The sequence below is a fragment of the Acartia tonsa genome, chromosome 9, assembly GCF_053477335.1.
Source record: "Acartia tonsa isolate MP-2025a chromosome 9, ASM5347733v1, whole genome shotgun sequence".
Lineage (NCBI taxonomy): Eukaryota > Metazoa > Arthropoda > Copepoda > Calanoida > Acartiidae > Acartia > Acartia tonsa.
The window spans coordinates 14,543,961-14,569,546 of record NC_137268.1 but is presented as its reverse complement, the minus strand read 5'-3'; the positions used below and the strand labels follow the sequence as shown (position 1 = coordinate 14,569,546).

The 25,586-nt window shown below is 30.8% G+C and overlaps 1 protein-coding gene across 1 annotated transcript; it reads right to left on the bottom strand.

Moving 5' to 3' along the window:
* Positions 1-21,841, bottom strand: LOC145328281 (prolyl 4-hydroxylase subunit alpha-2-like). Its single transcript, XM_080171907.1, has 29 exons — positions 21,771-21,841; positions 20,672-20,754; positions 18,074-18,133; positions 17,799-17,862; positions 17,090-17,173; positions 16,207-16,287; positions 14,915-14,958; positions 13,062-13,110; positions 12,642-12,715; positions 12,134-12,197; positions 11,392-11,482; positions 11,022-11,082; positions 10,785-10,819; positions 9,892-9,993; positions 9,368-9,473; positions 9,040-9,083; positions 7,643-7,716; positions 7,120-7,205; positions 6,118-6,170; positions 5,683-5,734; positions 4,693-4,780; positions 4,207-4,303; positions 3,802-3,854; positions 3,381-3,471; positions 2,826-3,081; positions 2,067-2,138; positions 1,614-1,682; positions 1,243-1,343; positions 1-797 (listed from the first exon to the last, which is right to left on the bottom strand). Exons 1-29 carry the CDS (start codon positions 21,831-21,833, stop codon positions 595-597), a joined length of 2,400 nt encoding a protein of 799 aa, XP_080028033.1. The 5' UTR covers positions 21,834-21,841; the 3' UTR covers positions 1-594.
* Positions 21,842-25,586: the final 3,745 nt, after the last annotated feature.

Sequence of the window (25,586 nt, the reverse complement as noted above, 5' to 3'; positions counted from 1 at the left end):
TAAATAGCTAAATTTTATTTAATATTATTTTGTATCACATTTTAGCATAGAAATAAAATAGGACAGCATTATACACTTAAGCAATCCTTCCATAAGCCATAAGTTTTAAAAGGCCCGTAATTCAAATTCGCCATAGGCTGCAATGTTGGTCATTGGCAGAATTATTTTTAATTAATTTTTTGGATTATAAAAATGACTATGATCCTAGGGATGATTACTGCAAGTGTTTTTCATATAACTAAAAGTTTTTATGGAAGACATGCGATAAGTTTATAAAATTTTCATTGATTTAGACAAATATGACAATAATACATTTTTCCTGTATGACTTCGAAACCGATTTATCTCTAATCGATAAGAACCAGTTGTCAGTCATACTGAACAATCATCTATAGTATTGTATAACAGACAATTTTCTCGAAAATTAAAATAAAAATCATAAATTTAACACCAGTTTTTATAGCCTGGGCTTTCAGCCCCTCAAAGCTAACAAAACTGGATTTAATCTTATATTTTTTTTATTTTAATATCCGCGAAAATCTGTCAATAATACGATACTACTAATAACTATCAAAAGTACAAATTTAAAAATTGTTTAAGCAGAAAGAATCATGCTACTATGAAGAGGATTTGTATAAGAAACATTTCTATGTGGCGCATCAAACATTCTTTTCTCAATATTGACAGCACAGGGGAACCTGTTCATCTGCTCGTTCCTGTTTATCCATTTATTTGCCACCCACTTGTTACCATAGACAACCGGACACTCCACGTGTTTCATCTTGTAATCGGTGGATCCTGATTTCATAAATGTGTTAGTACTATGGATATACTATTACTTGGATCTTATACCAGGTTTTCATCTAATAAAGTGGTCTACGCAGCGGGCTAAAATAACGAGAACCACCTTCCCCCCCCCCCCCTTCATTAACCTATAACCTCCCCTCATAATGAATTAACGAACTGACCAATGAATGACGCGGGGAAATAACAACCTAAATTAATGGAGATTTTCCCCTTTCATAATATTCGTAATGTTCATAAACTTTGTCTGGAAGTCCTAAGCTGCATTGTAACTAAATTTTCAATGAGTCAAGACATTCTAAATACTTTAATTTTCATCGTCTATTACATGTTCCATGTACTTATTCTATAGTTTTTAGGTATGACGCAATTTTGAGCTGAAAATCAAACGTATCACCTTCAAGACAACTAGTATTTATATTATATTTTATAAACATGCCTGCATTAGTTTTAGTAGTCCAGTATAGGAGGGAGCCAGCCTTGGGTACCACTCCAACTTTCAGGTAAGGAAACACAATCTTACCACCTGCCTCAACATCTAATAACAAAGGAGACATAAGATAAGGATTCTAATCTATTCAAAAATGGAAAAAAATATATAAAAAAATTGCATTTTTACACAATGTACCCGGTTGAGCACTGATTGATACCCCCACCCCCTTATTTTTCTAATAAGTTGAAAATAAGGGTGTATTTTTGTTTGTTTGTTTATTCAGTTAAGTCAGGTAAGGTTACTGAGTAACCCAACAGAGTTAGGGCTTCTCTTATGTGTTTGTCATACAAAAAACAAATATTTATCTATGTATTCCTGAGAGGAATGTTGTAGCAGTAGTAACACGTCCTCCACCCACCAACATCTCATTCATTACAGGCAGACCTACAGACACAATCATATTCTATAGGTTTGCTATCAAATCTGATTGTAACCTCGTTTTAGATAAATGTCTTATATAGTTTATTATTATTAATTATTAAGTATAGTTCTTTATTAGGATTGCTGGCAGTTTCTCTCAATGTACCAAGTCGATCACAGAAACCCTTCACACCTTGATTTGAAATAAATTGTAGGGACATAAAGAAAAGTGATCCTCGCCCTTTTATTTTTACGTTATTTTAAAAACTTATAATTCTTAAAAGGGTTAAAAAATGGGAGGGCAGGCCATATAATTTTTATCTTAAGGACATCCCCATTCTTAACACTTATGGTTATATTGTAATGACAAAATGTTATTTCTTAAAGCAAAATTAATATGATTATTTCCTTCAGAGTCATGATGAGGCCGGATTTGTCCTCCGAGTCCATAGTTGACCACCTGATAATTCTCAGAGGTATACCTGTACAGATAATACATGCATTACATATATTTGTAAACAAAAATAAAATACGAATTATAAAGATATAATAATATAGGGATCATGCACAGAAAACGAAGTATCGTGTTTCGTTGTATTTTCACAGTAGCTTTAGATAGGTTATTTTAGGTTAGGTTAGGTAATGTTAATGATTTCTTCCACAGGGTTAGGAAATTGGCCCCAAAGGGCTAGAAATAGGAGAAAAGCAACTGTGAAAGTACGAGGTGTTCCTTCCATGATCCTAATAAAGTGTAGAAAGCCTAAATATATATAAAAAGTATATAAAATTTTTACTTTACTTTTAATCAATCATTTCAGTTTGAAATTTTCTCATGGATTTTAAGGGATAAGAAAATGAACGATAGATTGACAAATATTCCTTATGATGATACAAAATTTCCACTTCTATAGATTGAAATAACAGGTTAAAAAGTTTTGCCACGATTAGTTTGAAAGCTACCAATTCAGATTTGATTAAAGTACTTATTTTTTTGGGGCAAACAAATACTTGTCCAAAATCCCCTTCTTCCTTCGATTCTTCCATTTTTTTTTACAAACTTAAACTTTTTCATAATCTAAGGTATTTTTTTGGACTAATCAGTATTTTGTACAGAACCTATGAGAATTATTACACATTTCATTTATCATTAGAATTGTAAAGCATATTGCCTGTAGTTTGGATTAAACAGATTCATAGACAGGGCCAATCCCATTCTATCAGACAACTTTCTTATCAGCCCGTGCTTCCGTTCACTAAAATATTTACTTCTCGCCACTATTTCACTGTTTAGATCCTCATATTCCTCAATATCACTGGCAGGGAAGAGTGACCGCTGGGAGCTGGTCTCTTGTTGCAGCTGCGCTATCTCGCTGGCGAATATGTAATTGTGGATCTGGCCCACCAGTGGCTGGTTGCTGTGAAGCTCTGGGGTATTATTCAAATTTTTAACTCAATTGATAAAGAATATACATGGATAGAAATGTCGTCGATTTAGGTTACTAACAAGAACATCTCGTATTGATCAGTTCTTTCATCCAGTAGAATGGAAGGGATTAGGTAAAGGAGACCATTATTTTAGCCAGCTACATGTTTCACTTTAATAGAGCACATATAATCTGGTATAAGATCCAAGTAATACTAAATCCATTTTTAACTAACATACTTTGGATAACGACATTTGAATATATTTCTCATTCGTATTTTTATAATGAGTTAAAATTTGCCTAGTTGGAAAGGACCCATTTTAAGATAAGGATCTTCATAAGTTATAATTTCGCAGGTATTGTCCCCAAGCACTGGTGCTGGAAGTCTACCCTAAAAATATAAAAAAATAATATTTGAAGAAATCTTCCAAAATTGTTCTAGAAAATCTTTAAATGTTTATATATCCCTTTCATTTTGAAAGCTTCCAAAAATGATATTATATTATCAAAGACATCCAAGCTTAATTGTTTTGAGGGGGGGGGGGGATGAGTGGTTACAAAGGTTTGAGTAGGGTATTATAATGTAATATATAAAAGTTGAGAGGGGTTAAATGACGGGTTTCAATTTACAAAGTTTGAGGAGGGTAAATACTCCTTTGCCCCCAACCAGGGAATTCTATGATTTCTATTTTTGGTGGAGGAATAATTTAATAATTTTTACCTGACACTGGTCTTTTATTGGAGTGGTTAAAAACAAATCTTCACAATAATACTCTGAAAAAAAAGTATTTATTTATTTTATTTCTTACTATCGGCTATGCCCCTAGAGGCCATTTTAAAGTTTTTTGGAGGTACTTTTTGGCGATTTCACTAGGAAGGATGCCGATACTCTCAACTCTCACCCAAAATAGTTATTAACCATCCTAGGACCAATGAGAAGCTTTATTTTAAAGGAGAACCATATCGGATCAGCGGTTAGAGAGATACTTTGGTTCTGACAGACAGACAAAGATGCTGTTACTTGTATTGTAACTTATAAGGATTATAAGGAGATGAAGTATTCTTTTATCTAAGCAAGAATTTTTTAACAATTGCAAAACAACGCTTCTATAAAATAAATACTTACTTTCCATACTGTTAGCTTTAACTTGTCTGAAGCATCTCTTTGCTAAGTCATCAACGGCTTCTTCAACAGATAAGGCTTTGTTGAACTTAAGGTTTTCCTAAATGTATAAAATATATGTCACTGAAAAGAAAAGAAAATGGCGCTTATAGAATATTCTATCGTATAAAGTATGCAGAGTTTTGTTTGACAGTTAAAACCACTGAACCAATTGGGTTTTCTTTTTAATCTCTCGATCAGTCTTTTCAATCTAAATGCACTTCCAAGCTGCACCACATATGTAAGTCTCTAGATAGTTTAAGGATTTTTCATTTTGAAATTTATGTCTTGGCATGGTTTTTGTCTTTATTTTTCTAGGGCAAAAACGCTAGTTAGTTAATAAATAGCAACAAAATGACAATCAAATCCTTATTATTTGCCAATTTCCTTTAATCGGAATTAGAAAGAAAAAATATAATCAAGTTAAATATAAATTTTGCAATGACTTACATTAATAGGCATGTTGAAAGAAGAATATCTGTTTGCAATTAAAGCTGTTGGGTCTGCAACTAACTCATTGTGAATTCGGATAGTTTTTCTAAATAGAAAAATATGTATTTTCTTACTTAAACTTACAAAGATCAATTTCTCGCATCGTATTATAAACAGATTTCCGCGGATATAGCACCTCGGGGCTAAAAAAACTGGTTTTAATCTTATGATTGTACATTTCTATATTCGTAGAAAGCTGGATATAATACGATGCTAGACATAGTTTTTTCGTATGGATGAGAACCGGTTCCTATCCACCGGATTCGAATGAATACGAGAATAGTTATTTCTCGTATCGTATTATAAACGGCTTTCCGCGGATATAGAATGTACAATTATAAGATTAAAACTAGTTTTTTAGCCCCGAGGTGCCGAAGGCACCGGCTAAAAAAACTAGTTTTAATCTTATGATTGTACATTTCTATATTCGTAGAAAACTGGATATAATACGATGCTAGACATAGTTTTTTCGTATGGATGAGAACCGGTTCCTATCCACCGGATTCAAATGAATACAAGAAAAATAATTTATTTCTTTGTTTCAGGTTAGGTTAGATTATGCTGGGTAAAGGTAATGTCCCCTCATGTTTAAGACAAAGAAAAAAATACTCCCATCCTATCTTCAATTTATCTTAAAAATAAAGGGGGGCGGGTATCAGTGCCTAACAGAAATTTGTGTGAAATCACCATATGATAGGTTTACCTTTTTTAGAATTAAATAAAAGAAGAACGATTAAATCATTATTTGAAAGAAAGAGATTGCGTGATAGCGAAAAGAGGCGAAGAGAGAGAGAGAGAGAGAGAGAGAGAGAGAGAGAGAGAGAGAGAAAATAAATAAATGAAAATAAGATAAAAAAGATTGATATAAATAGAGAGAGAGGGTTACAGACAAGCAGGCAGAAGAACATATACAGTCTTTTTATAATATTTAAATACTAAAAATATTACTTAAACTGTTTTTCTAATTCAGGGAAGACACTCAACCATTTAATCTTGGAATCTAAAAAAATATAAATGATAAAGTCAAAAGAAAAGGTATTAATCTATGTATATTCGAGGTTGTTGCCTTAGTCTCTAAATGTTTTTGTCTATTTCATTATATGAATTATTAAGGTTTTATTATTTGATCTATCATCTCACAAATTTCAGGTTCCATTGAATTTTATTTTTCAAGGGAGCTCTCTTCATTTCGAGTAGTGGTTTTAGGCTATTTTACTGATCTTCCCCTCTCTAGGTTAAGCAACTAATTCTAAATAATAAAAAGCTTTCGACCTTCGCAACGACTTCGAAAATAATACAAAGCAGACCAATAAAGAAAAAAAAACATTAAAAAATTAAATTTTAATCAACAATAGTATTACTTTTGTATGGCAAAAATATTACCTAAATATCTTTCTAAACCAGCAACAACACCTATAAGCTCAACATCATCTACTCTAAAAAATTAAATTATATTACAAAATCTACTTCTTGGAAAAGATTAGATTATTCCATTTATGTAGATAGGTTGGAAGAATTAAATCAAACTTTACAATGCACCATTAAAAACTTGTATGTAGAGCTAGAAATACATGGTTATATCTTTTATCCAAAGGGAAATTTTATTCATTTTCTTTTTTTCATCATTAATAAAGAAATGCCTATTGTATCAGTTCCAATTAAATCTTTGACTGGCCTATTTTACCCATATTTTTCTCAACCTGGATAGCCACTATGTCAAATGTCAATACATCACTGAACCAATTTGTGCAAGTGAGCATGTTGCTTTTGTTATTTCTGAATGTACATGGCAATTTGTTTCGATTGTTAAAAACCAAAGCATTTTCTCTACTTCATCACTTTTTATTGTCACTATGTAATAACTAAGTAATTGTGATGAAAATTAATGGGATCTACTGCAGTTCAAGGTAAAATATTGCTGGTAAGCAATATTTTCAAAAATATATGCATTTTAAAGTCTGCTAGCTGCCAAACGGCTGAACGTACAGATCATACCTGCACACCATTTTAAGCGGCATAAGAAGACCAACAAACTATCTGAAATAGCCATGATTCAATTAAACACAGGGAAAGCTTCACTGAAGAAAAAACGCGTAAAATGGGTCTTTTTTCGCGCATTTCTCTGCACTGCGATATAATTATGCATTATTGATTTATGGCTATTCAAGATTATTTGTAGACCTTCTTATGCCGCTAAAAACAGTGTGCGGGCATGATCTGTACGTTCAGCCGTTTGGCAGCTAGCAGCCTTTAAAATTCATAGATTTTTGGAAATACTGCTTACCAGCAATATTTTACCGTGAACTGCAGTAGATCCAATTAATGTAGCAAGAGACTTAAGACACATAAAAATCACTATACATATATGTGAGTAAAAAGCTATACCTAAGTTTAGTAGAAGCTTGGAACACTCTACCTTCAAATCTAACTGTTCCCTTCACTAGTTCATGTGGATTCAGTTCATATTGGAACTAGAGAAAATGAATGTATTTGTAAAGCTTGAGTCAAATGCTTTGTTTTAGTCAAAAAAGGCGTAATTTATATGTAAACTGTATAACAATGAAATAATTCTTCAAAATTATCCATTTTATTCAAGGATTTATTTCAGTTGCAGCATATTCATTTTTTTTTGTTTGGTCTTTTTATTGTGAACTTTATAAATAACAAGATAAGTTTTCATGATAGTTGATGTCTTTTTGAAAAGAAAAAAAAGATTACTGTCTTTTTGTGTACAGGCATAAAACCCCTTAGGAAAACTTTTTTCTTCTTCTGAAACTTACAATCTAATAGAACATTCGAAGAAATAGAGGGCACACAAAATTGCATTAGTATACATATACATCTTACTACTATAGCATATACAGAAATTTTGACTTTCATAAACAAGTATGATTTATAATTAGTTTACCTCTAAATTGAGGAGGCTTCTAGCTGTAGCATATTTCACTACATCCCAATTTGGAAAGATATGGATAAACTCATCTAAAAGTTAAAAATCATGTATCATTTTTCGCAAGTTGATCCCCTATTATTGAATTAAATTTAACTTTAAAACAAAAAAGATAAACTTCCTATCTGTCATGATGAAGCAACTTGATTTTCAGTGAATATTCCTTTAAGCCATACCAAATTTAGACTATCTTCTTAAGGTCTGACAAACACCCTTCCCCCCATAAAAACTAGTATATTTTGACGGCTCAATACCAGCTGAGTATCCACGTGGATATTCAGCTACTATTGGGGTAATTTTTGGATACTCAGCTACCATTGGAAAAATTTGTGGATATTCAACTACCATTGGGGGAAAAAAAGTTTTTAAACAATTATTTTATTTAGCTTTTTTGTTAATTTATACATGTTAGAATTGTCCTATCTATTTAATACAAAAGGTACGATTTAGGAAGCGTAGCAACTCTATAATAGAAAGTCCGTAGGTCAATTTTAAACATGTTGCTTTTTAACCTTTTTAAAATTTTTTTTTTTTCATAAAATGTAATAAATGAAAGCAAAGTTTTTCTACATTCCTAGAAAATTATATAAACTCTATAAAATCATGGCTTTAGGGATTTTTGGTCAAAAAAAATATTGGATTATTAGCCCTGATCATTAAATTGATCATTTTAAAAAGCAAAGCTTTTTTATATTAAGGGTGTGTGCGTCTGTCCGTCCGTCGATTTCAAACTTGGCGTTATGATTCATGTAAAGCACATTATAAAGAATGCAATTACCAACAAATCAAATTAATTACTGTGTGCCCAATCACGCTTTTAATGATTTGGTATTTATTATTTATAAGTTTGAGGATATCTAATTTATGGAATACTGCTTCTAATTACGATAAGGTACAATGTTATAAGCGAAGCATCTCAATAATCAAGTCCTAAAAATATCAGTATGTCCTTAAACAGTAGCATATACTTAAGCAAATTTTCAACAAATTTACCATTATTACAATAATTTTATATATACTTATGAATCATAATCCTGTTAATTTTAGTTTGTTCTTTCATTTCAGAGCTTCGCTTTTATGGATTTTCAACATTTGGTTCCTAAATCTGTATTAAAGTCAAATGATAGGTTGTGAATTGCTTGCATTAATGTGCTTTATTGTCATGGGAATCAGCATTATGAAAGGATATAATGAAAATACCAACAGGAAACTATTGTGAATATTCAACTAACATAGGGGAAAAGTGTGGATATTCAACTACTCTTGGGATATATGCGTGGATACTCAGCTACTATTGGGGAATTTGTGGATACCCAGCTGGTATTGAGCCATTTTGACTTATTAAAAAAAGTTACCTATGCTTTCTCTGACATTAGCGTCTCTTGTGTTAAATCCATCTCTAGATTAAAATCATATGGTCAAAATAGAAAAAAGCTAAACTAAAGAAGAAAAATGCAAAAAATACAGTGCTTTTATTTTTAACTGTTGAAAAAAATTTAGGGAAATAAGGTTAATTCTTTTTATTTTAACTATCTAAGTTATTTTTTTCTGCATAGAAAATTGTGAAAAAAGTGATACAATATAATCAAAATAACATTTATAAGCTCAAAAATAAAGGTGGAAAAGCAGCATTTAATTGAGTTGCCATGTGACAATCCCTACTTTTATGATAAATCATTGTACCTGACTTCTCTCCAAGTTATTGCAGTTCTCTTGATAACATTATAAATATCAATAGGATTCTTGGTGTCTGTTTTACTGATAGCATCAACACTGTAACCATCCGTAGCTAAAACAAGTAAAAATGCTGTAAATAAGCTTCCATTATAGCTTCAAAACGATTAATATCTGATGGATTAGAACAGGCTCTCAGCTATACTGAAAAATCATGTATATCATCGTATTACTATCAATTTTCCAAGAATATTGAAATAAAAATCATGAAATTAATATTAGTTTTGTTGTCCCAGGCCTTCGGCTATTCGATACTAACAAAACTAGTTTTAAGTTTTTGTTTTAATATCCACGGAAACCTGTCTTTAATGTAATTAATAACTATTTAGAATAACTTTGTAAAACTAAAAAGACTTTTCTGGCCTTAAGATTCTTAAAACTAGTTTTCTTAACTAAAGCTATTTACTTTGAATGGATTATGGAAAAATAACCAACAAATAAAAGATTTTAAAAGTTATTTGTTAAAAAAATACCTAAAAATTTGTCTAATTCTGCTGCTTTAGGGGTGTCCAATATTTCGGTATCCAATATATTTCTGAGTATATTAAGTTCAGCTTCATGCAGTGTCTCTACATCTAAATAAGTATTACATATCAGAAAGAGAAGGGGCTGTTTTTTTTACACTAGTCTCCAAAGTCTTATAATGACGATTTCTTATAAGTTGGCTCAATATCCTTGGGGACTTATTGAATTTTGATTGGTTGATTCATTTAGTTAAGTGTCCAAACGTTTCAACCACTAATTGTAATCTACAGAAAGATAATTAATTCTGTGTAACATCATTTGGGAAGTGCATCAATTTATCAGCCATTGTCTTATCCCTCAGATCCTTGCTTTAAAATGCTTAGTTTCAAAAGCAACTACTTTAAAGTAATTAAGTTTCTTGCATTTGTGTTAATTAATTTAATCTAAATGAAGTCATTTTTATTTGGAAATTTTACTGAAGATTAATTTAACAAAAACTATAGAATAAATTAATTTGGCATGTAACAAAAGGCTTTTTAAAATGCATTAGAGTTTACATTTATAACAAAACATTTGCTTGCATGAACTTAACAGTATGGACAGTACAATATTATCTTCAGGGATCTAAAGGGATAAGTCAATGACCAATAAATTGATGTACATCTCCAATGATGATACACAATATAATCCCTTCTGTAGATTATAATTAGCGGTAGAAACGTTTTTACTATCAACTTAAACAACCAACCAATAAGAATTCATTAAAAGTCCTCAAAGCTGTTAAGCTAACAAGATAACATTATTAAAAATTTGGGGATTTAACTGTAATAAACAGCACAATATTCCCTTCCTACTTAATTATTATAATCTATTTTAGAATATCAAAAATTTCTGTGTTTACCTTCATAGCTCAATGATGGATATTTAGCAGCTTCCCTAAAAGAAAAGATTTTTTTTAGAAATATTTTTTTCCTTTTCTAAATTTCATGCAAAAGAGGGACTTCAAGTATATTAAAAAACGTTATTTATTAATATTAAGAAAACTAAAAAACTAGGAAAGCAACAACTTTAAAAGGAAGTTTAATACGTATTTTATATGTATGTAGAAAAGCTTTGCTTTAAAATAAAAACTACTTACTCAATTTGAACATTTCCTTCATTATAAATAGCTTCGAATTTTGTTTCGTCAACAAACTCAACTAAAAAATTAATGCATATTAATCATTTAATTTTAGTATATAAATATTATTATACCCTGTGTAGAAATGCATAGATTTAAAAAAAATAGTTAGGCTGACCAAGGCCTTAAAGGCATTTTTTTTACAAATTATGTGGAATTTAAATTCTATACATTTGAACAGAAGACAGAACCATAACAACTACTTTCAAAACAACTTCTATTTATTTAAATCAGAAAAGTTAGATAGGGGTATCCAACGATAAGGGGGGGTGGATAATCATACACCCCCTCTAGATTTTAGTTTACAGGGATGTAAAAAAATACTTACTATCTTCCCCCATCCGAACTCTGTCCAGAACCCACACATTGAGATTTTCGGGTATGCTTTCAACATTTTCAATTGATACACCCACTACTTCCTAAATAAATAGTTTCATAGATAGATACTTATTAAGACCTTCAGGTATGCTGTTAGTATTTTCAATTGAAACACCAACTACTTCCTAAATAAATAGTTTCATAGATAAATAGATATATGGATAGAGATATAGATACATAGTAAGACCTTCAGGTATACTTTCAGCATTTTCAATTGACACTCCAACGACTTTCTAGATAGATAGATAGATAGATAGACATTGATAGATAGATGGATAGATACACATTAAGACCTTCAGGTATGCTGTCAGTATTTTGAAATTGAAACACCAACTACTTCCTAAATAAATAGTTTCATAGATAGATAAATATATGGATAGATAGATAGATACTTATTAAGACCTTCAGGTATGCTGTCAGTACTTTTAATTGATACACCAACTACTTTCTAAATAGATAGTTTACAGATAGATATGGATAGATAGATAAATAGATAGATAGATAAACAGAAAGATATTCAGGTACGCTTTTAGCATTTTTGATTGACACACCAACTACTTCCTAAATACATAGATAGTTTCATAGATAGATAGATACACACTCACAGTAAGACCTACTTCATAAATATATAGGTAGATATACATATGGATAGATAGATAAACATTATCTGGCATTGAACTATAAACTTTTACCTGGAATCCTTCTCCATAAGTATCAGTCAAGTTTCTTCCACTTAAAGATAGCAGCTGTTCAGTTCTAAAACAAGATTCAGATAATTGAAAGCTTTGATGTTAATTTGCATTAAAATTACGAGCGCATCAAAGTTAAAAACAAAGTAGAATGGTGTATGTCCGACTGTCTGTCTATCCGTCTGTTTATTAATCTGAACCTTAATATATCAGTAACCGGTGAGGCTCTTCACGTTCGGGAATATACCCACTGATCCTGTGGTAGTTTAAAGCCATTTTATTAGGGGGTTGGTACACCCCTAACATCCACAAAATGAAAAAAATATTACCCCCCCCCCCAGAAAAAAAATTAATAATAATAAAATACGTCATCTTTTTTTTGGCAGAAAGTAACCACTGAACTTATGGGCTATAATCTTCAGGAAATATACCTACTAGTCCTGTGGTGGTTTTAAGCTATTTTCTTGTGGGGTGAGACTCCCCTTCCAAAAAAAATAAATATTTTATTTACTTTGCATTCAGAATGTTGACCATCTTCCCCTCGGTCAAATCACCTCCATCTTCCACGTAGAATTTGAAGACACACTAAAAAAACATATAAATTATTACCCAAAATATATTCACGTCAACTTTTTTTTTCTTTGAAATATTAAAATATGTGGGTAAAAGTGTGAAAACTGTTACTTTAAAAAAAACAATCATGAGTCAACCTCAGCTCAAAAAGTTTTAAACGAATGGGGAAAATTAGTTTTCAATTCAAGTTGTTAGTATGGACCTTCTTTATTGGTCAGTTCTATCATCCTGTAGGAGGGTTGGGGATGGGGTAAAAGAGGTGGATATTTCAGCCAGCTGCGAGTTATCACTTTATTGGAGTACACATAAATCTGATGTAACATCCAAGTAATAATATATTGATTGTCTTTATGCTTACCTCATCAGATTTAGGACTAGAATCAACACCTTCAACTGAGGAAAAGGATCTAAAGCAAAAATTAAGTCAAACAACAATAATAACAAATTTCTACTTTTTAACTAAGTTATGATTATTATGGTACACAATTGCATCTGCTCTCAGCCTTTTTATTGAGTAGAATTATACATGACCTACATATTTAGAGCTACCCTGAAAGTGAACTAAATTAAAGAAGAACACTTTTTTTAAAATGCACAATAAAGTCAATTAAACCCAGAACCACTTCATTATGCAATCTACATTTTCCTGGATATTTTGTCTACGGTAGTCCATAAGTGAACAGCTTTACAGTACATTGTTTCTATTTGTTAAAGCAACACATATGATAAAAGAAAAAGATTCTGTTTAAAGTAAAATGCTTATATTTCAATCGAAATCTATATTTTTGTATTTTTTACCGATCCACTTCATTATGCAAATCAAAAATAAATCAATGGGAAAACGTTTGTTTTGCCCTTTTCTCTACTTTTAAAAATTAATTCTGATAAAATAACAATTTTGTAAGGGATTTATGCATTAATTATAATGAAAAACAGTTTAAGGTAGATTTTAATGATTTTTCTAAATAAGAAATAATTGAAAAAAAGAAATTTTATCCCTATCACTTTAGAGGACAGCTGCCGACCCCCAGTCTTATGGATGAAGCTAAATACATGTTAAAAATAAAAATTAGCCTGAAAAGTATACAAAAATGTTTTTTGATGTGTTAGAAAAAACCCATTTTAAAATCTTGATTTTGAGGACGATGGCCTTTAAGATACTCTTACTAGTGGTGATGGTGAGCTAAATGTTATCAAAGTGCATGCCTATGATGAAAACTTATATATTGAACTATGGTCCAGTTTTTGTAGTCATAGCAGCCTCCAGCCAAGCAATATTAAAAAAGAAAAAAATTGCAATTTTAATTACTAATATTCATAAAGTAAATAATGTAGTTTTTAGATAATGGTTATATTTCATGTCGAGAGGCTCCACTGGAGGCTGCTATGACTTCAAAAATAGGTACATAGGTTAATAGACAAGTTGTTGTAATGGTAATGTACTTAGATAACATTTAGCTCACCATCACCACCTGTAAGAGCATCTTAAAGGCCATCATCCTCAAAATCAAGATTTTAAAATGGATTTTTTTAACACATCAAAAAACATTTTTGTATACTTTTCAGGGTAATTTTTATCTTTAACATGTATTTAGCGTCATCAATAAGACTGGGGGTCGGCAGCTGTCCTCTAAAGTGATAGGGATAGAATTTCTTTTTTTCAATTATTTCTTATTTAGAAAAATCATTAAAATCTACCTTAAACTGTTTTTCATTATAATTAATGCATAAATCCCTTAAAAAATTGTTATTTTATCAGAATTAATTTTTAAAAGTAGAGAAAAGGGCAAAACAAACGTTTTCCCATTGATTTTCTTTTGATTTGCATAATGAAGTGGATCGGTAAAAAATACAAAAATATAGATTTTGATTGAAATATAAGCATTTTACTTTAAACAGAATCTTTTTCTTTTATCATACGTGTTGCTTTAACAAATAGAATCAATGTACTGTAAAGCTGTACACTTATGGACTACAGTAAACAAAATATCCAGGAAAATGTAGATTGCATAATGAAGTGGTTCAGGGTTTATAACTATCATCATTATAGGTATCCTACAAAAAATAGGTAAAGACCTTCATTTGAAAAGATTTATAACGCAGAAGGACAATGTAGGTGAAGTGGTTAGCGAGATCTTAAGGCCCAGACACAAAGAGGGATAGACACCCTGTTACTTTTATTTAAGGATAATTATTGAATGAAAATCTTACTTGCTAACAGGTGCGTCATATTCTGTGATAGCCAGGCAACTTCCCTGAAAATTCAGATATTTGTGAAAAATACATACTTTTATAATTTGAAGAAAAAACAGTTGAGTCCGGTAGGGGACAGTCAACACCCTATTAAAATTGAAATTGGTTAGGCCTGCCCACCCCTTATTTCAGTCCGCATTGGTTCCACAACATCACTGTGCAGTTGCACACTACTGGCCCACTGTGAAATACCTTTAGAAACTTAAAGTACTCTATCTTACAAGGTTTCGTGATTTTGAAAAGTATTTTATTGAAGTCTTCCCTATTAATTCTTATTTTTTATGTTAAAATAACAGTTTACTGTACTACAGTGTGTTTTTTTTATGAGAACTTTTTTGAAAGCAATTTTACCCCACTTATAGTTATCAGAATTTAATGATTAATGGCTTATTTTCTTCGTTTGTTATAACCATTAATAGAACAACAAAAAAATATTACAGTTTTTATTTAAAAAATACAGTAAATTCTAAAATTCCAAACTTAGGTGTCAACATCTAAAAATGAATTTAGCGCATTTTTCTTATGCTCAAATCTTTTACCCTTTGCAAGAATAGCTGCAAAACGCTTCAAAGTTGAGATATAGAACTAAGAATTAATACAGTTACCATTGGAGACATGTATTATTACATATTAAAGTTTGAAGGCCATATCTCAACCAGGGAGGGAGTACTGTCCATCCAAAGTCGACTACTGAAAATCCAATTTTTTTCTTGCAAACGGTAGAATATTTTAGCTTAGGAAAAATGCGCTAAAACCAATTTTAGATGTTGACACCTAAGTTTGGAATTTTAGATTTTATTCTACTTTTTAAATAGAAATTTAAATATTTTTTTGTTGTTCTATTAATGGTTATAAAAAACGAAGAAAATAAGCCATTAATCATTAAATTCTGATAACTATAAGTGGGGTAAAATTGCTTTCAAAAAAGTTCTCATAAAAAAAACACACTGTATTTTCATTTAAGGTAGCCTCGAATAGCCAATAGAGGACACGACGGAATGTACGGCCAAGGCATTCCACTTACCCTATCTATCTATTTTGCGAACCTGACAAGGCTGCAGTAGAAACCATTTTTAACATTTATTGTTGACCGAGATCCAAACCTATCACCTTCCTGACAAAGAGCTGATACGCTGTCAGTTTCAATTACTGCGCTACTTAAGGACATAACTATCCTTTTAATGTTTATAAATAGATGCAGCTCAAACCATACACAGTTATGGACTTGTAGATAAGAGATTAAAGCTTACCTGAGCTTTCTCCATAACAAGATGTGTTTCTTGTCCATGGCCTAGCTTTACTAGGGGGTCTACATTCACCTTCCTAGGTTTCTAAATTAAATGTATTAATTATATTTCTCGTATTCATTCGAATCCGATGGATATGAACCGGTACTCATCCATACGAAAAAACTATGTCTAGCATCGTATTATATCCAGCTTTCTACGTATATAAAATATCCGCGGCGGAAAGCTGTTTATAATACGATGCGATAAATAAATATTTTTAGATTTTGTATTGTCTTACATTTTTATATAATTGTTCTGGTTTATGTTTTTATTTTCACAGATAACCAAAATGACTTATTTAATCACTTTAATGCCCATTAATAAGTAACATTAAGCTTAATCAATTATATTTGAGACAATTATAAACAAGGATGATAAAAAAATAAGAAATAAAAAATTGATAAGGAGTATCATAAAGATATATTTCTATACAATTAATATCATTTGTGATTTCCATATCTAAAGTAAGTAATTAAAAATGTTTAATATTTCTTTAAGGAATAATAAGTGTAAATGCAAAGCCGATTGAAAACCAAAAAAAGAAACAAAATAAGCTCTACCCTTATAGTGTCTTGTTAATCACAGAATCGCCATCCCTCTCCCCCCATCCTCTTACGTTTGAAGTTAATTGAAAATAAGGGAAAGGGGATTCTTTGGTTTTTTTTATTACTTTGGGTCAGGTTATGTTGTATTGGGTACAGGGTAGCCCCGCAGGAATTAGGCATTAGAAAAAAAAAACTAAGGCTCCCTATATTTTCAATATATTTCAAAGATAAAGAGGGGTAGGGGGAGGGATCAGGGCTAAACAATCAATTCGAGGGAAAGCAAATTAAAATATACTAACCACATTTGATTCCGGAGTCATGATATGGAAGAAAGGTCCCTCTGGTTCGTACTGTAAATTCTCCTCATAGCTTCCAAACTCTTTCTGAATAGATAATACAAATTCAAAAATCAATTATTGATAATCTTAAGTTACTAAGGCATTTTTTGCTGGTTACACTGAACCTTTTATTATTAGGGGGTGAGGGGGGGGGGGAAGTAAAAATCTCACGGGGAAGAATTTTATAATACTTTAGACTTTAGGAGGTAGGGTGGATAAATACCCAGAGCTTTAGGGGCTTTAGTTAACCCCCTTCCTCTTGTATGTCCTTGTTTACTCTAAAAAAATCTAAAAGATATCATAGAATTCCGAAAAATGAAAATATATAAAATTTTGTAAATGTATGTTCTTAATAAGTCCTTAAATTCTAAATAAAATGTAAAATTTTTCAAATTTCTGATTGTAACAATTTTAGCAATAATTTCATATAATTTTAGATTTTTATAGTTAAAATATGAAAGATATTTGATGACAATATATTAAAAAAGACATAGAAAATTAAATACTTGGTGCTCATCAATACAGGGAATCTTCAAAACAATTTCAGCCTTCTATATTGAACAGCAGCCGAGAAATTCACTTTAACCTCATTCCGTTCAAACAAACATACGTACGGACATACTTATAATGCTATGCTAAGTATAGAGTAGCATAACTACTTATAAAATACCTTAGGTAGTGCTTGATAAGTAGGAACACAAGTGGCCACGAATCCTCCAGATTCCCCGGAGTCCCTGATTCAAGTAAAATTTTTAATTATTTTATAGTATTCTGTATATTGTTTGGAGGTTAAACACCCTTTTTACACCCCCCCCCCCCTGGACGTTTTAATATTTTCTACCATTGATTCCATAATGCCACCACATTGGATTTAAGATTTAGTAGTTAAAACATTTTCTATATTATTTCCTCGGTACTACATTGTTTTTAAAAAGTTAAACTTACTCGTCTTTGAATCTGGTGGGTTTAATATCCAACCAACAGTTTGTCTGCAAAGATTTTATCCTAAAATAATTTCAATATTTATATAGAAAGGATGACTTTCGGTTTGTTTGTTTGTACTGAAAAATCTCGCTGACAGCTGAACCGATATAGTTCTCTTTAACAGGGTACCTTCTCAAGTTCTCATAGGCCCTGGGAATTATATAACTCTCCCAAGAGAATCACCTCGAGAAAAAAATTTTAATAATGCCTCAAAAGATTTTTTCAGTATGGCTTCGAAACCAAAACCGTCTGCTAGATTAGAATCGGTTTTCAGTTATACTGAAAAATCATTTATATCATCGAATCATAGACAATTTCCCACTAATATAAAAATAAAAATCATAAAATTGAAATGAGATATGATAGCCCGGGCTTTGATGTTATGAATTTTCATTTTGATATCCGCGGAAATCTGACTAAAATACGATGCGCTGTTTCCTACTTATCATAAAATTTGAAATAATAAGGAAACGCATGCAAAAAGCTAGACATATTTGCAAAAGTGAAAACTATAAAACTGTGTTAGCCAACTTTTTATTTCTTTCGTAGCATGACAAATCTTAACGGTAAGTAAGTTATTTTTTTACAAGTTGGTATTTTCATCCTCCCCCTTCACCTCCCCGTAAAGTTAGTTCTATATATTCCTGTTGGTAATGACGTAAAAACCTTTCTCGTATTCATTCGAATCCGGTGGATAGAAACCGGTTCTCATTTATACGAAAAAACTATGTCTAGTATCGTATTATATCCAGCTTTCTACGAATATAAAAATGTACAATCATAAGATTAAAACCAGTTTTTTTAACCCGTGCCTACGGCACCTAGGGGCTAGAAAACTGGTTTTAATCTTATAAATGTACATTCTCTATCCGCGGAAAGCCGTTTATAGTACGATGCGAAAAATAACTTTTTTTTACCCCCCCCCCCAAAAAAAAAATTTTTACCCCGGGGGTAAAATTTGATTGGGGGGGGTAATTACCCCCCCTAAAGTCTGTTGGGGGGGGTAAATACTCCCCCCAAATCTGTTGGGGGGGGGTAATTACCCCCCCCCAAACTAATTTACCCCGGGGGTAAAATTTTTGGGGGGGGTAATTTAATTATGTAAAAAAAGCACCTACCTAATCTATTAAGTTAATAAGTACTATCCTATAAAATAAAGTAGTAAGTAAGGTTTATTTGACTATAGCTTCAGATTTCATTACTTTTAATACTGAGTTCTCCTTTTTAGGAAAGCTTCACATAGATCCCATGATGGTTCCACACTATTGTAGGTCAATCCTTTGAGTGGTTTTAGACTATTTTTCTCCTCCCTTTTTACCCTTTAGAAAACACGAGTTCTTAGATGCTAAGGGCGCCACTACTATTCAAATATATAGTAGTATCTCATTCTTTAGAACATAAAAATACAATAATTAACTCACTAACCAATGAACCAATATGATTATACTTTAAAGTGAAGCGTCTTATAGGTCCTGGTAAGTTTTATAACTAGTTTTGAGACACCCTGACATCCTCCCAAAAGAAATCGCCTATAGAAATTCTTTTTCATTATTTAATGAAATATTTAATTTAGTTAGGTATCTATTCTATGGAATCTTCAGTGCTTTACAATTACATCATAGATCCCCGGGATGGTTTTAGCCCTTATAAAGGCCCAAGCAAATAAAACATGATCAAACTATTAAATTTTTTGTTATCATGGTTAAGAACTGTTTTAACTGGTTGGACTATATTGGGGTATAGTCCCTTTTGTGGCAACGCTCTTTAAGGGGCGTTTCTTCGTTTTTTTCACACAAGCTTCTCTCCTATTTCTAGCCCCTGCGGGGGGCCAATTGCTTAACCATGTGGGGCAATCACCTAAACCAATATAACCTATCCTAAAATAAACTATCAGTAAAAAATTTTTTTAAAGAACATTCAATTTGGGGGGGGGGAAATACCCCCCCAAAAAAAATGTTTTTAAAGAACATTTATTTTGGGGGGGGTAATTACCCCCCCCCCCCAAAATGGTTTGGGGGGGGGTAAATACCCCCCCCAAAATCGTTGAGGTTGCCTACGGCACCCCCAAGGTAGGGGTAATTTTTTTTTGGGGGGGGGGGGGGTATTGTTCACAAAATTTTGGGGGTGCCAAATGGCCCATTACCCCCCCCCCCCTTGGACGCCTATGGTCTCTTGTGACTTACAAAACTGGTTATAATCTGATATTTTTTATTTAAATATTTGTGAAAAGCTGTCTATAAATCTATTCGATAAATTCTATTAAAGTTTCAATTTCTACAAGGTGAGATTAAGTAAAATGCAATTTTACGCAACTTCCAATATTTAGATAGCAATAAAAAAGTCTTTTTTTCTTCAAATTAAAGCAAAAAATTAACTGTAAAGTTTGAAGCTATTTATAGTGTCTATAAAAAATGACGTTTTACTGCCCTACCATTGGCAATTAAAATATATACTGGCCCGCCATTGGTAATTAGTCTGTATATTGGCCTATCTTTGGTCATTTGTATTGTATAATGTAAGTTTTTTTACAGGCACTATGAAGAGCTTCGTAATATTTACCTAAGCATCGATCCAGAATAAACAAGGTTCTTTGGAATATCCAGATAGAAATCCTGCGGATCTTTTCGCGGGTTTCCAGATGTCTAAATGATTATCATTTCATTAGTAATTTTATGTTTATCCTATGAATGTGCAAATGGATATATTATTACTTGGATTTCACAGCTGATTATCATGTACTTTAATAAAGTGAAACGTGTGGCTGGCTAAAATAACGATTCACCTCATCAACCCCCTTTGGCACATCCCCTTCACTTATACTGCATGAACGAGCTGACCAACAAATGAAATCCATTTTAGCAACCTAAATTGACGAAAATTTCCCCCCTGTCAAAATAATTCTATATCCATTATTGGTCACAAATAACTTGCAATAATAAAGTAGGGACATGAGCAGGAAAAAGACAAAGTGACAGAGAGGGAAAGGCAGATAAATATAGAATAGAGAAAGAAATCGATAAATAGATATTTTGGAAGTGGGAAAAGTAGAGAAAAAATAGCATAAAATTAAGATAGTTGAACCACTGACATAGAACAGTTACGCTACATGAAATCTTCCTAAAGTAAAAGCAGAAAAAGTTCCGTTACTAATGAACGTTATTGTTCTTGATTATTGTTTTATATAAAAATCACTACGGTAGTGGCGTGTTATGAAAGGTGTAGGGGGATGTCAATACCCTACGTAAAATTGAAATTTGAAAGGCCTGTCCCTCCTTTTTTAAACCCTAATGGTTTCACTTTCCCCTGGTGAATTGCTTCCCATGTCACTGCACTACGGTGAAACTTACAGTAAAAATTATAGTTATAAAAAAATAGTTTAATGGCATTCAATCAATAGTAAAGCTTAATCTAGAGCTCTTTATTTATGTTTTGCATTTGATATAGAATATACGTTTGGCGTCAATTTAGGTTGCTAACATGGAACTAATTTATTAGCTAGTACATTATGAGGGAAGGGAATGGGGTAAAGTGGGTGGATTGTCTTATACCGCTTCACAATTCACTTTATTCACTTGATATCGTTTTCCCTACTTTAAACAGACTAAAAAATTAGGAATGATATTCTAAATATTTAACTTTAAAAATTTGTAAAACTTACCCATTCTAAGCTCCAAAACAGGTACAGACCAATAAATAATAAGTTTAGGCTTCTTATAATCATTTTTTTCTTAAGTAATAAACAATTATTTAATTTCATTATCTAAACCGTCTTAATAGACTTTTCTTTTAGTAATCAACTGATTTCAAATAAATTTTATGTTAGTAAGTAACAAATTGCCTCCTAAATTTGACAAAAGATATTCGTATAATACAGATTTATATTATTTTTTTCTTCAAATTAGTTGCTCTACCTATACTTTTTAGCAATAGATCTATAAATTTCAGTACGCAATCTTGATGTAAATACGTCACAAAATAGTTCAAATGCACGATACTTAATTAATATATACGTAAATACTATTTTTTTAAATTTAATCATTTAATTAATTAATTTTAATTTAAATTTTTTTAAAAATCAAGGCAACGAGACAACTAAATAACGTGAAGATTTTAAGTCAAAAATCAATATGTTAAATTAAAAAAATACTCTTTCTAAATTGTACTTTTTGTTAAAGAAGGCGTCTTAACTTTTTTGCTTTTTATTTAAGATAGCTAGCCGGTTCTTTTAGTAGGTAGTAGATGTAAAATTGTCCATAGAATTTAGATATGCAATCGGTTTTTATGTAGACCTCTTATTTTTGAAGTAATTTAAGTTTTTAAAAAAAAATAATTAAGTTGGTTTTAAACTGTTTTTAACCTATTTTTAAATCATATATCAAAAATATACTATGACACCAGTAGAATCAGACTGCAGAGCCCAAATTGGAATTAAGTCCCCAATAAACTTTTTATGGGGGAATTAAAAATTAATTATTACTGATGCTCCCGTCATTTTAACCAGAGCAAAAGGTCTTTTTTACTTGGTGTTATATTGTGGCTTTTAGACCAATTTATATAGTTCACTTTATATTGATACAATGAAAAAACCTTACTATGTTCATTGGAAATATTTTTTTTTCTAAAACAATTAATTTTATTGAAAAATCTAACATTAAAATAAAACATATAATTCTGAAGTCTGAACCAATTAGAAGTCTTGTTTCATTTCAGTTCTTTAAAATTCAAAAAAGAGTGTTTTCACAAAGTGACTTATTTCTAATGTAGTTAAATAATTTTTATTTAATTAAAATGAAAAGAATGAAAATCATACACATAAAAGATACATACTTTTTAAAAATATTTTAAAAAATAAGTTTGAATAATCTTATATTTTATCATATTTGTATATGTGACAAAAATAAATTTGTTGTTTTGCATAAACGTTTGTTGTCATCTTACACTATTTAACCCTTTGCAGCCAATTTTTATGTGTTTTAAATAAGTGATAGAAAACAAGCACGATAATGTTAATTCATTGATATATTGTAAAGAATTAAGTTTTTAATGAATTAATTTAGATGAAATCAAAAGGCCTAATTTTACTCTATACCAGAATACTATATTTATGAAGCAAAACACTCTAAAAGCTACGAATTTTACCCAAATAAAAAAAGACCTTTTGCTCTGATCAAAAGGTACCACAGCAACAGTAAAAAATAAATTTTTAAATCCCCTCAAAAAAGTTTTATGGGGATTTAATTCAAATTTAGGCTCTGCAGTTTGATTCTACTGGTGTCATAGTATATTTTTGATATATGATTTAAAAATAGGTTAAAAACAGTTTAAGGTACAAAAACGCAACAAATTATAAGAAGAAAATTGCCAGTATGAACAAAAATAGTAAGTTCTTTAATTTGACACCTTACTTTTAAAATTCTGTTGAGTAATTATTGAAAAAATCTATTTTTTTAACCTCGGTTTAATAAAAACTTTAAACCTAAATATTTTCTCAAACAGATAAAAACAATATGGGTTCATATATACCTTTAGAATCAGAAAAATATTACGAATCCATTCTAAGCAAAATTGAAAAAAAGTAAAAACTTAAAAAAATAAAAATGGCCTAAAATATTATATTTTTACAGGCAACACTTAATTTTAACTATTAAACTAGCCAATCAAAAATCTCAAAAATTGACGAATCAGGAAGCATCACCTCAAAACTGAACCAATAGAATTGACAAAAAAAAGGATAATGTTCATACAATATATACAATAGATACTACAATAAAAATAGTGATACTTACATAACATGTAAAGAATGAAAAAGTATGAACAAATATGCTTCAGTCTGTTTATAAACTTCAAAACAATGCAGTTAAAAATGCATTATTGTTTCTTGTGTTTAAAAAATATCTGTTACAGTGCAGTGTATGTACATTTGTTTAGGTTTTGTTCAGGTTTTGTTCAAGTCAACCCTTTAAAGCCGAAAATTATGATTCTTAAAATAAACTTATATTTTTTATTATAGTTTTATAAAACTTTTTCAATTTTGCTTAGAATGGATTCGTAATATTTTTCTGATTCTAAAGGTATATATGAACCCATATTTTTTATGTCTCTTTGAGAAAATATTTAGGTTTCATCCTACAAGTTTTAAGCTGACAGAGGAATTAAAACATATCGACGTTAACTGTCAGAGCTACGTTTGGACGAACGGACATACAAACGAACCAAAAAAAACATAAATTTGCCTCTACTAGTATTATACAATTATTGTTAGATCGAAAGCAGGGATCTAAAGGGATAAGACAATGGCCGATAAATTTATGTACATCCTATCCCCCAATGATGATACACATAACTACTCCTTCATTTAATTACAATTAGGGGTTGAAACGCTTGGACACTCAACTTAATGAACCAACCAAACAAAATTCAATAACAGTCACCACTTTATCAAGCCAACGAATAAGATATTGTTATGATACAACTTTAAGGACTAGTGCAATAAACAGCCCATTGTCCCCTCCCTCCCTGGTTAGAAAGTCTTCCACTTCAAATTCACTAAATTATTACATTTTATATTCATTTTTTGTTTAATAAGATAAATATTACTTTTTTACAGATAAGAAATAAGTTTTTAGACAAAAAAGATCACTAACAATAGTTAAAATATGGAGTATTAAAAAACTGAAATTTATAAACTCTCTCCTAAGCACTAAAAGCACTACTACGTGGCTAGGATATGGTATAAAAACTGAATATCATGCTAAGGCAGAACTAAGTTTTTTTTCAAGGGAAAGTTTTTATTAGGGGAAGAAAGTGGCTCTTGATGCACTTTTTAAAGGGACGGTTTCTTGTGATTTTTTTGTGTAAGGCAAAATGCGGATTTTTTTATTGCTACATTGATTTTTTTTTTAATATTCTTTTAGAATTTTAATAAAAATTTTAAATTTAAAATGAAAATGTATATAAAACATGTTTATTGTTTATAATTAAAGAAATTTAATTTTTAAGGAAAACTATGGGCTTCGAATACGATTAATATCCACTGGATAAAAAATGGTTCCAAGCCATACTGAAAAATCATGTATAAGTATTACAGAAAAATTTGTAAGAATCTCCACGGGGCTAAGAAACATGTTTCAATCTTATAATTTGTCATTTTAATTCCCGCGGAAAGCTGTATAAGTTTTTAGGTAAGAATAACTTTCTAAAATGTCAAACTAAAGTAATTATTTGATTGGTTCGAAAGAAATTTTTAAAAACAATGACAGAACAAATTGCAAAGTCAATATTTATAAGGTTTAAAATTGATAGGTTTATATAAAAGATTATACAAAAGTAACAGGATGTCGTTTGTATGTGAGTCTGTATGTTTCAATTATTTTCAATAAATCTAGTAAATATTTTCAACCTTTTAAGTGAAGCAACTTGAAAGCCATGATTTGAAAAAAAGTCTGTGGGAGCCGCGCGTTTATTTTCACCCTCA